The 13,794-nt window shown below is 45.6% G+C and overlaps 1 protein-coding gene across 2 annotated transcripts in view; it reads left to right on the forward strand.

The window, feature by feature from the left end:
• The window catches only part of DNAH3 (dynein axonemal heavy chain 3), an 827,768-nt gene that overhangs the window by 134,278 nt on the left and 679,696 nt on the right, over positions 1-13,794 (forward strand). For both annotated transcript variants that reach the window (XM_073591059.1, XM_073591058.1), the window contains exon 4: positions 2,405-2,453. In XM_073591059.1, the coding sequence (XP_073447160.1) occupies positions 2,405-2,453 (49 nt within the window). The remainder of the gene's footprint in view (positions 1-2,404; positions 2,454-13,794) is intronic.

The raw sequence follows: 13,794 nt of genomic DNA on the forward strand, positions 1-13,794 counted from the left end.
CTTTAACAAACATCAAATCTGTGGGCGAGATATACTAAAACTGGTGTACACAGAATCTGCAGCAGCTGTGCAGAGTAACCAATCAGCTTCTAACTTCAGCTTTTTCAATTAAGCTCTGACAATACAACCTAGAAGTTGATTGGTTACTATGCACAGCTGCACCGGTTTTAGTGAATCTCCCCTAATGTGTCATTCAAGCCCAGCAATACTGTCAGAGAAAAGCTTGCACAGACGACCCAATACCCAAACACAAGAAAAGTAACTTAAAAAGGATGTAAACCTGATTCATGAAATTTGTATCTGCAGTGTTTTGTTATCTTTCTTCAAAGCAATATGTCCCGTAGCTGTCTCCTGCTCTGTTCTTCTACTATCAGCCTGATAACTCCTGACATGTTCTCCGTCACATATAATAAAAGCAGCCAGAGTTTTGTGTTGGGGAGGATGCTATAAATAGATTAGTACAGAGCTCAACTATTCAACAAACACTACAGAGCTGAAAGTTTCTACCTATGAGGAGAGGGGGTGTGTGCCTTTCCTACAATCAGCTGTCTTGGCTGTATGCCCAGGCTTCACTGCAGCGTTAACCAGGAAGAGAATATCTCCTAACACAATGTGCACTTTCTAAACAGTATATAAAGCTGAAGACAACAGATATACAAGTAAAACTTATGTAGGGAGATTTGTTTTTATCTCTGTGTAACATCCAAGGCTGTTCACTTCACTGGGTATATGTGAGGGTTTACATCCACTTTAATATATGCAGTGCAGTATGCATAGACCTGTATATTGGGGAGACAAAACAAAATTTCAAGGAACTAAAGGCCCAATATAGAATGCCAAATTCAAAAGGTCAAGACCTAGCAGTTTTCTATACCTTAAAAAGATTGTAAATGATCACCTTGTAATACAACCCATTGAGTTTAAAATAGAAAAGAAAGTCAAAACATTTTTGTATTGATATAAACAAAAAAAAACATTATAGATACTATGTTTCCCTTTTTTTTATCAGTGTGTACCTTCCCTCTGTTCTCAGCTGCATAAGAGCTGGGGGAGAAGCAGCAGCAGTACACTGAGCTTTCCAGTGAAAGGCTGTGCATTGGGGGCATGACAGGGCAGATCTGATCATTGGAGGAGAGCACACTGAGTTCCCAGCATAGCTAGAGAACTGACCACGGTGTGGTCAGTTTTTAATGAGAAAGCAGAGGGACTGACAGAAACACCAGGAATTTCACACAAAGGAAGCAATACAAAGGGAAGAGCATACTTTCTCATACAAGTTCATGGTACACCAGGCACATATCAGGAATATGAGGTAACAAACACTTTAAAGAAAGGAAAATCATGTCAAAAACAGTGGACTGTACATCTTAGCCAGAGGGGGCAACTGGTTCACAAGCGGCTTGACAAAGAGGTGTGGAGGCCTTTGACACCATTTGGCTTCCACATATATATCTGTTTTAACAGTTCTATCACAGCTGGAGTATCAACCTAACGTGCACTAGAACAGAAGAAGTAGCTTGAAGAAGCTACATCTTCAACATTACAGAAGTGGTCCAGTTAATTGTAACTAACCAGCTACAACACCTGTCAGTTTTATGTTTGTCTGTATCATTCTGTCCTGATGAAATCTGTTCCACTCATGTCTTTTCCTGGTGTCACTGGGAAATGAAGCAAGCAAAAATCTGCCTTATGGGGGTCACAGACACTACTAAAAAACAAACAAAAGCTCTAATTTTCCACACTCTACTCAATAATCAATGATATACTTTGGCTTGAGTTTTAAAGAAAGTTGAAATCTAGTTGCTATGGTTAACTTGCACATCAGAACTGTTTAGAATGTTATTAAACAGTCAATATATGACAATTCATAGTTGTCAAACCTTACCTTATCATTTTGATAGATGTATAGAGAGTGTATGATGTGTCATGTGTTTGTGTGTTGTAATCAGGTTCACGCCAACCAACCAAGTAGTTTAATTGGTATCCATATCAAACTGTCAATTCCTTCATACTGATCTTATCAATTCTGGGATGGTGCGTTATCAAAGGGTGATCTGTTCAACCCCATGTAATTTGTTCCAAATGTAAACAGAAAATGATGTGTGTCTAGTTAACATTTCTAACATTAACACATTCTAAAAGATTATAATTCAAATCTAGTGTTATTTGTTCCAAATGTAAACAGAAAATTATGTGAGTCTAGTTACGTTTCTAACATTAACACATTCTAAAAAATTTGAATTCAAACCTAGTGTTATTTATTAGAGGAAGTGTTGACTAGTTCCCTGCATTTAAAACATTTCCTGTGTTCACAGTAATAATTCTGACACATACAGTGTCCTCTAGGTGTTCATTCTTTTGTAGTATCAAGATGTCTGTCAGTTTCCTTAACTAGTGAATTCAGCTTCAAAGGATGCATCAAACGTCCAGAAAAAGTCAAAGCTGTCTCCCAGGTATAAAAATAAGTATGGCAGGTGAAAAAAAGCTTGAAACTCAAACAAGCCCTAAGCATCTACATATTCTTCTAAGGAAATATTATGTGATACAAACCATAGAGAAAACGGAAAATTTATTATCAAATACATACCGTAATTTTCCTTTCCTGATGGACTCCATAGCAGCCTACATGTGGGTTAACCCCACCTCCTATCCAATGCTATAGGACCCCACTCCCATAAATTTGAGCTTACCGCTAGAGACTGCGTTCCTTAAATGGCCAACTCTTGACCAATAGATGGGACCTCTGTCTGCCATGGAGTCCATCAGGAAAGGAAAATTTACGGTTAGTATTTGATAATACATTTTCAGTTTTCCTGACAGACTCCATGGCAGCCTATGTGTGGGAAATAACTAGCCAGTCCACACAGGTGGGTATGCTGATCAAAGAAAGAAATGTAATTCAATCCGTCAACTGACAGGGCTCTTAAACCAAAGTTCACAGAAGATAGAGACGCAGACTCTATACAGTAATGTGACATAAAGGTATTAATGGAGGCCCATGAGGCTGGTGACATCTGGAGCCACATGCCAGGCTACTGCCCACAAAGCCGCAATACCCCTGGTGGAATGTGCTGTCGCCGCCAGAGTGCAAGACAAACAGGTAGTCGGAGCGTCTAAAGGAGGAAGTAGCTTGCAGGTATTCCTTCAGTAATTCACCTACATCCAGAGGATGTGCTTCAGTGGACCCTTGGGCCCTAAATGTAGGTAGGACAATTTCCCGATTTTCATGGAACACTGAGGAGACTTCTGGGTTTGAGCCGAGCATAGGGATGAGGACCACCTGGTTCGGGGGAAAAAGTCAGAAATGGTTCTACATGACTCAAGGACCCGATCTCAGAAACCCTTTTGGCCGAAGTGATGGCAACTTTTGCAGAAAGGTCCTTGACAGAAAGAGGAGCAGATCCTAAGGTACTGGAGACAGACAGTGATTTAAGAACAAGGGGAAGATCCCATTTGGGGAATCTCGGTCTTTCTGCCCCACGGAAGAACTACGGGATTAGAGGATAAACGGCCCCTTGATGTTCCAGAGAAGGCCGAGACTTGGACCCTTATGGAGCTGATGGATAGAGACAGATCTAGGATTCGAGGAAACTCAGGCTATCCTGACCTCCTGGATCTCTGAATGATCTGCCCATGGAGGATGAGAATGCACGAACTTAGCCCATATTCTCCCATAAACCTTACTGGTGCTCACCTTTCTCAAGCTCATAAGGCTGGAAATCACTCTTGAAGTGCACCTGAGAGATTCTAGCCTCTCCCTCTCAAGAACCAGACCATCACTAACCTGCACGAGAAAAGCCTCAATACCACTGAACTGGAATTGAAAACTCTACTCTCTTCTGCCTACTACCTGGAACCCACTGCAAGAGGACCCATTGAAACACATATAACGTACTGTCGGCACCTTCACTTACCCTATGCAAATGGATATTAAAATAGTATCCTTCAATGTAAACTGCCTTAACCACCCGGCCAAGAGTACCTCGGTTTGGAGAGAGGAGCTCAAACTCCAGGCCGATGTTCTCTGCATCCAGGAGACCCATTTCTTAGCCTGCAATACTCCCCACTTCTAACACAAAAAATTCCCTCACACCTTTCTGGCCTCCGCCCCTATGAAACAAAAGGGAGTTCTCATTGCCATCAAGGACTCTGTGGCCTTTACCCTGCAAGAAACCCACATTGACCCAGCAGGACAATACCTAATCCTTGTTGGAGAACTTAACAATAAACCCTACACTATTGTAAACTTGTATGCACCCAACTCCCATCAAATCCGCTTCCTGAAAAGAATGTTCCGCAGAATTGCTACCATCCAAAAAGGATCCCTAGTAATGTGTGGATACTACAATATAATGGCGTATTATACGATAGACACCACCTCTAATGCCAAATGTCCTTTTACCTATGCTACAACCTTTACTACACTCGGAAGACTTCTACGATGCCTGGAGGTGCCACCACTCGAACGAACGAGAGTACACCTTTCACTCTTCCAGGCACAATTCATATTCTAGAATTGATTTGATCCTTGTAGATAAGATGATGTTGCAAGCAGTGTCCTCCTCCACCATACACAACATCACGTGGTCCGATCATGCACCTGTGGTGGAGGGGCACACTCCAAGTCCTGCATATATATGGCGTGCCTACTCTCTTATATTTCAAATGCCTTCACATGCTGCCAGCATTGTAAAAAACCTAACTGAATTTTTTTCGATGAACACCCATTCTGTATCTGACCCTGTGATGCTGTGGTGTGCGCATAAGGCCTTTATTAAAGGAATTATCTTGCAAATCTGTTCACGGGAGAAGAGGCAGAGGCTGCAGAAACTGGACCAACTCCTCAGTGAAATTAAAACTCTAGAGTCCCTAAACAAAAACAGTGCTAATGCACATTTAGCACAGAAACTCTCCCAACATCGCTCTGATCTCAGGCTCCTGCTCATTGAGTAATATGATAAACATATCCAATCACTCAAATTATCCCACTACTCCTCCAAAAATCGCACTGGTAAATTTCTTGCCCAAAAACTCAAGATATGCAGAACCAAATAAATCCCATCCTATCAGAGAACAAAAAAATATTTAACCCCAGAGAAATTGCAAACTCTTGCTGAATATTACTCTTAATTGTACAATCTGGAGAAAGACCCCAATACTCCACAACCAACTGATGAAAGTATACAAGCTTTCTTAACAAAAATTAACCTCCCCTCCCTCTTGCAAGCACAACTTACTTCGCTTAATGCACCTATAACGGAATCTGAAATCAAGAAAGCGATTAGAACCCTACCATCGGGCAAATAACCAGGCCCTGATGGGTTGCCAAATGACTACTATAACATTTTTCAAAACAATTTATCACCAAAATTAAAGTCGGTCTATGCTGATGCAATGTCCAGACCATCAGTCTCAATATCACCGCACAAGGGTGCAGGACTGCCCCCCGAGAGAGAGGGTCCCGGAAGCTGAGCTGGATCAGGAGGGGAAACCATGGCCTGTTCGGCCAGTAAGGTGCTATCCCCACCACTTCGACCGCTTTTGTTTGGAGTCTCTGAAGAAACTTGAAGATGACCGGGTGCGGGGGAAAGGCGTATGCCCTGTTGAAGTTCCACTGATCCGAAAGAGCATCCACTCCGAAGGCCTGGCTGCAACGGTCCCGAGTGTAATACTTCTTGATCTTGAAGTTGCAGGGGGATGCAAATAGGTCCACTTTGGGATTGATTCCCAAAGACAGAATCCATTCGAACGTCTGCACATGAAGAGACCACTCGTTGTCCAACTGTTTGCGAGACAAGAAGTCCACTTGGACGTTCTGAACTCCTGGGACAAAAAACGCTGAAATGTTGGCAAGATTTTTCTGTGCCCAGGACATGATGGGCTTGACTTCTTGGAGCAGGGTGGCACGCTGGGTGCCTCCTTGCCTCTTCACATAGGAGTCTGCTGTGGTGTTGTCCATTTTCAGTAAAACCGACTCCCCTTTGATGAGATGAGTGAAAGATTGGAGGGCACACCAGGCTGCCTGTAGTTCCAGGATGTTTGGGCCCGGGTTGCGAAGATGGGCATCCCACTTGCCTTGAGCAAGCCCTGACCTGCAAAGGGCTCCCCATCTGGCACCACTGGCATCGGTCGTGACCGTGACCCATGAGACAGGGGCAATGGTGTGACAGGTGAGCAGATTTCTGCTCTGGAACCACCAGAAGAGACTGTTCCTCATCACTGAGGATATGTGAATGGACTGATTGACTTCCCCTGAATTCCATTGTTGAAGGAACCTTGTTTGAAAAGGGCATAACCTCCATAGAGACCATTTCACCATTGGGGTCGTAGAGACCATCGTGCAGATGATTCTTAGGCACTGTGAGGCTTTTAGGCATGAGGAGCTTAGAGCCTGTGAGTTTCTCCCTCGGATGATTGGGATCTTGTCCAGTGGGAGAGAGATGGTGTTTTTCACTGCGTCGAACTGGGCCCCGAAGTATACCAGGCGTTGGCGTTGGTCTGGTTCCAGATGGCTTTTATCCAAGTTTAGGAGCCACCCAAATTCGGGCAGAGTGGAGATAACTTGCTCCCTGTGTATCAACAGCCACTCCTTGTCCTGGGACAGTAACACGAGGCCATCGTGGTACAAGGGTATTCCCTTTGTTCTGATGAGGGCCACCATGGCCAGAAGAACTTTCAAAAAGACTCAGGGTGAGGTTGTCAGCCTGAAAGGGAGACCTTGCCCGACTCTGAACCGGAGGTATTTGTGGAATTCTTTCGCCACAGGCACATGAAAATAGGCATCTTTCAAATCGATTGAGATTAGCCAATCGCCTGGCTGCACTGCTTGTTGGATGGTAAACAAAATCTCCATTTTGAATTTTTCGGATATTATAAACTTGTATAGGTAAGTTAAGTCTATCACCGGGCGCCATGAACCCTCTTTCTTCTGCACAAGAAAGAGAGGGGAGTATACCCCCTGAAACTCTTAGTTTTTTGTAACAGGCACCGCAGCTCCCTGTACTAGCAGTGAATCCACATAGGTCAGTAACACATGCTTCTTTTCTTCTGACTGTGGTTGCAGGGTAGAAATGAATCTGGGGGGGAGGAATACTGATGAAGGACCATGTGTGGCCTGTGGAGACCGTCTTTATGATCCAGTAATCCAAGATTGAAGCCACCGAGACCTGCCGGAAGAGAAGAAGACTTGCCCCCACCCGACCCTCCTGGGCGGGCCCAATCTTAAAATGACTTAGCTGGCTCTTGTCCACTAGATGCCTGGCTCTTTGGAGATTTTCGGAAAGAAGTCTGACCTCTGCTCCAATTCCTTCTAAATTCCTGGCTGGGCCTGTAGGAGCGTGCTTCTCTTGAAAGCTCAGTACTGTGTCTTACACGTTGGGGCTTCTTCTGACCAAACAGAAGCCTATCCTGGGGTAGGAAGCCCGTGGCTTGGGCTATAGTGCTATCCAGCCTGTTACCAAACAACGAGGGTCCTTCAAAGAGAATCCTACACCAGGCCTGCTTAGATGCTGGATCAGCAAGCCAAAGGCTCAACCATAAGACTCGCTTAGCCGTGACCTAGGATAGCATAGTCCGGGCCAACAAACAGATCAGGTCGATTGAAGCTTCCCCCAGGATGGCCACTGCCAGCTTCAATTCCAGAACTGCTGAGCCCCTGGCCAGCTCTTCTGAGACCCCTCTAAGTACAGAGTCCACATTCTCTGTCCAGGCTTTCATAGCCTTCAGCATGGCTGTGAGGGCCAAGGCGGGTTTGCAAGTCATACCAGCTAACCCGTAAATTCTTTTGGGATCTTGGTCTATTCTCCTCTCTAACCCATCCTTGAAAGGTACAGCATCTTCTAAGGGAAGAGTGACGTGTTTAGCCAGACTCATCAGTGCTACGTCTATGAGGGGAGCGTTTTTCCAGATGTTTCACTTCCTCTGCCTTGAAGGGGTATAATCTGGAAGTTTTGCTTGACATAGAAGTCTTCTTATCTACCTTGCTCCACTCCTCATCAATAATATCCTTCAATTCAGAAAGGAGCGGAAAATTTCATTGTTCTTTTCCCAGATGTTTAAAGAACTTCCTCTGCTTAGCCAGAGGAGTGGAAGGGTCTTCTCACTTGAGGGCCTCTTTTGACCACCTTAATTAGTGGAGAAACCAGGCTGAAGTCGAAGGCACCGACAAATTTATCTCCTCCAATTCGCTGTCTGAAGAGCCAGGGGAGGCATAAGGCTAGAATGGGCCTGGATCCTCCTGGGCCTCGTCAGCCACAGAGCCAGATAGAGTGGTGGACTGGCTCTGCGTGCAGGTTGTACCCCATTCCTTTAGGGATTGCTGCACCACACGCTTAACAAGAGACTCCATCTGTTGGTTCTCCGTCTTTCTCCCCAACCGCCCAGGCTTAACACTGATCACAGAGTGACTTGCCCTCCGGGACTCGTGTCCCACATCCCCAGCAGGCTCTGCGATCAGAGCGGCTGTCATGGCGGTGGGTGTGGTGTCTGGAGGAGCAATGGGAACATCTCCTCTGCTGATGGGTCCTAGATGGAGAGTCCCGTCTGGACCTAGATGAGGAAGGTTGACGTTGCGGCCTGGCAAGGTCCCTGTTGTCTTGGACAATAAACTGGTGATCCGACCTGTAAGGGCTAAAAAGGAGAAGGGCAGAAAACACATCACGTTAGGGGATACAACCATCCAACGTGAACCTGGCCCCCTACCCTCACACACTCCATGTACCTAGAGCGTGGGGGCTGGCCGCACAGAGGTGGTGACTTGTCCATGGCACCCTGGCGGACGATAGTTGACAATCCTGCAGCTTGTAGGAACACACGTACGTCCTGGAGAAGGACTGCACCATAAACCCCCAGGCCAGCTTACCTTAACCTAGGAACTCTGGTGCATGAAGAAGCTATCACAAGGTGCCCACAGTGATCCCCAGTGTGACAGGGGTTCACAGGGATTTAAATATCCTGCCGTAATGACGTCACCGCCATGCCTAGCACGCCTGCGCGACTGCCGAGACCCCGGCCGTACTGTGCATGCGCGAATCCAAGCCTCAGTTTCATCCAAGGATCGTACATGCGCAGAAGCGCATCGGAGCCGCAAGCCCGGAAGAGGGAGCCGTGTCCTGAAACACACCTGCGTTCCAGGCACCATAGAGGATAGAGAGGGGAAGGGAGGGAAGACAAACAGGACAAATGTACAAACACAAACTAGCTGCCATGAAAAAAGAAATGTTCAGACCTGCCAGCCGATCAGCGCCTGGGCATAGAGAGGCCGTCCCCACCACCGGACACAGAGGCCTGAAGCCAAGCAAATGCCCATGACTGGGCCCTGGGCTATCTTGACACTGTTAAGGGTATGCCCGGCATTAACCTTGATCGATTGGACGTCCATAAACGTAAGTGCACTTATTGTAGGTCCAAATGAGGGAAAAAAAGGAACGCAGCCTCTAGCGGTAGGCTCAAATTTATGGGAGTGGGGTCCTATAGCATTGGAGAGGAGGCGGGGTTAACCCACACGTAGGCTGCCATGGAGTCTGTGAGGAAATGTAATGTTTTGAGGTTTGATGTTGCTTTAACTGTTTTTTACTAGCCATTTTTCTTTTTTTCAGGATTTTCTTTTTTTCTTTATCAAGATTGTATCTTTATCAAGAATGTATACACTGCTTCAGTTGGTCTCTTATGCAGCTAACTTTTATGGCGTATCCCCAGAAACAGCTTTGGAGGCTGTACCTGGACCCCACTGGACTGCACAATCAGGGCCCTGCCTGGAATGTGGCCTTCAGGCACTGGGCTTTACTTGTGGTGCTTTCTAGACCTCTGTGTACAGTGTTAGCGACAAAGCACTTTCAAGGTCCAGATCTGTGACACAGCCTCTGGTGTGACCCAGTCTGTGAAGACTCTTAAATGAATAGGTCATGTGGGCCTAGCCCTGAAAGCTACTTGTGTGCAGTTGGAGAATTGTGCACACTTTTACTGTCATTCAGTATGCGCTAGCAACCTCCCGTCAATGCTTATTGCCGACTGTGACCTGGTTACCTCCAGACATTTAAACGTGTCTTCTTTCCAGCAGTTCATTAGTGCTCACGGTTTTCCCTTTTTATTAGAGCTAAGCTTTCCTTGCTTGAAGTGCAACATGTTGGATTGCAAACACAAGAGGAGAACTCCTACTATATCAGGTGCCTCAGATCTGGTAGATTGATGTCTCCTGCTTGAATCCCCGCATTACTTTGAGTCCTGTTTGGATATGTCAGGGTTGATCCCCTCTTTGGTTTTAACCCAGAAGGATTTCACCACAGTTGTGCAGGGTTTAATGGACCAGATTGCAGTTTTAATTGCTGACTCTAATTGCAGAAGATATAAGGGTGCATCAGTGTCTTACCCCTGCTGAAGCATTTTCTGACCTGCATGCAGCCTCTTAGCCTTTGGGTATGATGTTCTATCTAATTAAGGGTCCCACAAATCTTTGCAGAATGACATTATCTCTGAGGAATTGCTGGTAGCCCTCCAAGACTAGGAGAGATCATTTTGGCTCTTATTGATTCCAGGCATGATGCCATTCTAAAGATGGAGAAGCAGCCTGTGGCTTCCACAAGTGCTAGGACCCCTAAAAAGCCCCAAGACTACTAAAGCTTTTTCTATGCACACGCTGTTTTTGGGTGTTCTGTATGCTGACTGTGAAAGAAATTCTTTATTAGGAAGATGGACTGTTCCCACCGTTGATCCAGCAATGTCCCACCTTAGTAAAACACTGACTATTTCCGCAGAGGATGCGCCAGTGTTTAAAGATCCCAAAGATAAACATTTAGAGAGACTCTCCAAATCATGGTTTTCTCTAGAAGGGTCTGAATTACAACCTGCCATGGGCATGATGTTAGTGTGTCAAACATTAGGGGAATGAACTAAATGCAATGCAAGGAATCCAGCTTTACTCTACACCAGTGGTCTCCAAGCTGTGGCCCAGGGGCCGGATGTGGCCCTTTGCTTGCCCTTATCTGGCCCTCGGGGCACTATTTCACCAACGGACATCAATGATGGGGCACTATTCCCCCTACTGACACCATCAATTGGGCATTCTTCTTCCATTGCTACCAACAATGGGGCACTCTTCTTCTATTGCTGCCAACAATGGGGCACTATTTCTCCCATTGATGCCAATAATGGGGCACTACTTATCCCATTAAAACCAATGATGGGGCACTATTGTTGGGGCATTTTCTACTCCCACTGGCCACAGTCTGCCCCCCCTAAAGCTTAAAGGACAGTAAACTCGCCCTTTGCTTATAAAGTTTGGAGACCCCTGCTCTACACTAATGCTCTATTTGTAGAGTGTTTCAAGTTCATGCAGACAGCCCTACACAACTGTCTAAATGGGTTACAGTGTGTTTTCCATCTGCACATATGAGTCTCCTATCAGTTAACATTGAGAAATTGAGAACTTTTTTGTTAAAATATTGGCTTGTGGAGAAAGTATATGATAAGTGCTTATTGTGCATGCCCTTCAAGAAACAATATCTTATTTAGAGCTGCTCTGGATACCTATCCCAGCAGAAGTAACCTGAGCCTCAATCTGGAAAAAAAATCACCCTCCCACATCTCGTTTGAGGCAAAAAAGAGTTTATTTTGTTGCACTCAGGCTCTGAAGTCCTCTATGGCAGCAGTCCCCGACCTCCCTGGCATCAGGGACTGACCTTCAGAGATGACAACCCCTTCATGGCAGACCAGGGGGGGTTGCCGGATGGGTGTATGGTTTGGTGCTGCCTTTTAAATCCGGGGGGTGTGCAGCCTTTTACCCCTGGGGGAGATGGGTGTGGGTGTTGCCTTTTACCTCCAAGGAAGGAAGGAGTGTGTGCAGCTTGTCACTTGGAGGCAGCATGTGTTGGTGCAACCTGCCACCTCCCGATGGTGTGGGCGTGTGCAGCCTGTCACCCCCAGGCCGGCCCGGCTCGGCTCTCCTTCCTTCTCCACCGTCTTCTCCATAGGTAAGGAGACTACAGAGAGGGAAGGAAGTAGTTGTGCTAGGAGAAGGGGACACCATCTGGTGGTGGGAGGGTGGCAGTCATAGGCGTGCGCACAGGGTGTGCCTGGTTTGCCCAGGCACACCCTAATCCCCCCATGTGCATTAGTGTTATTGTTCTGTGTAGCAACAGGAACATGGGAAAGATCTTCCTCTTACCGGCTCTGCCATAAGAGAAGTGTTTATCCTTTTCTCTTTCACTGTGCCAGCAGGGAGATCAGTGTGACGGGGGTCATATATATGTAGATACATACACATACATGTGTGTTTTAGCTTAAGGGTGCACACCCTAATGCATTAGGCTGCGCACACCTATGGTGGCAGTGCAAGTTGTGCTGGCTAGCTCGCCTGCCGCCCACCCCCAGCCATGCAGCCTGGCCCCCAACAGGCCACAGACCAGCACCGGTCCAGGGCCATGGGGTCGAGGACCCCTGTTCTATGGCATAAAGGGAGGCCTTTTCAAAGCGTGGGGGGTGTCTGTTTTGTGAACAATTGGACAGGCAGCATCCCAGATGCTTGAGTTCAGTAAAAGGTGTCACAGGCTTCAAAAACATGAAATCGCTTTACACTTCGCATCAGAATCACATTAAGGCCTGCCTCACGCTAGTGTGATTTCTGATGCGATTTTAGTCCCACATAATCACATGACAAGCAGAATAGCATTGTTTTTAATGGTGCCCCGACTCATCAAGGAGGTTATTTTTTAAAAAAAAAAGCTTCCTGTGCTACTTTCATGCGATTCCAATGCAATTTTGCCCCCATAGAGATCCATGGAATCGCACAGAAATCACACACACATCACTGATGTAATTTTAAAAGCGATTTCTCCTTCCAGCAAAGTAGCAGCAGAGACTGACTACTAGAGATGAAATAGCATTAAGATCAGAAAGATTAGAGCGAATTTATTCCCTCTTGAGAAGAGGAGATAAGGGGGGGATATGAACAACATGCACAAATACATAAGTTGTCCATATAGTAAACTTGGTGTTGAGCTATTCACTTTAAATTGGTTGTAAACCCACTTTGAAAAAAAAAAAACCTAAAAACTAACACCTGCAAAGGCATAATGAGCTAGTATGCATAGTATACTAGCTCATTATGTAATACTCGCCTGAGATTGAAGCCCTCGCTGCGGTGCCTGTACACAGCACCGGCTGGCGACATCACTCCCGGAGGTTACTTCCAGGTATTGCGGCTCCGGCGCTGTGATTGTGCGGAGCCCCGATGACTTCACTCCTGCCGGTAACGCCACACTCACTGAAGCAAATGGCACATACGTGCCATTGCTGCAGTTTGCTTCAGTGTGCATGTGCCGGCACATGCAAATACAGGGGATATCTCCTAAACCTGCACGGTTTAGGAGATATCCTGGGTAGCTACAGGTAAGCCTCATTACAGGCTTACCTGTAATAAAAAGTGGTCTGTAAGGATTTACAACCACTTTAAGGACATTACAGAGGACAAGGGGGCACTCTTTACGTAAAGAGGAAAAATGATTTCATCTCCAAATACGGAAAAGTTTCTTCACAGTAAGAGCTGTGAAAATGTGGAATATAAATACATCCAAAACAGCGCTCGCAAATAAATTTATATTAAAATAATAAACTTCAAAAATCAAACTATCCTGTTGCAGCTGCTAGATAAAAGTGCTGACACTTTAGTAATATATAAACGACAATCTGCGCTGGCAACTCACCAAATAATCAAAAAAAAAAAAAAATTATTATATGCCAAAATCAAATGATAAATGCACTATACAAATAGTTGTAAATATGAGAAAAACAAAAATAAAA

This window comes from Aquarana catesbeiana, linkage group LG06 (assembly GCF_042186555.1).
Source record: "Aquarana catesbeiana isolate 2022-GZ linkage group LG06, ASM4218655v1, whole genome shotgun sequence".
In the NCBI taxonomy this organism is placed as follows: domain Eukaryota; kingdom Metazoa; phylum Chordata; class Amphibia; order Anura; family Ranidae; genus Aquarana; species Aquarana catesbeiana.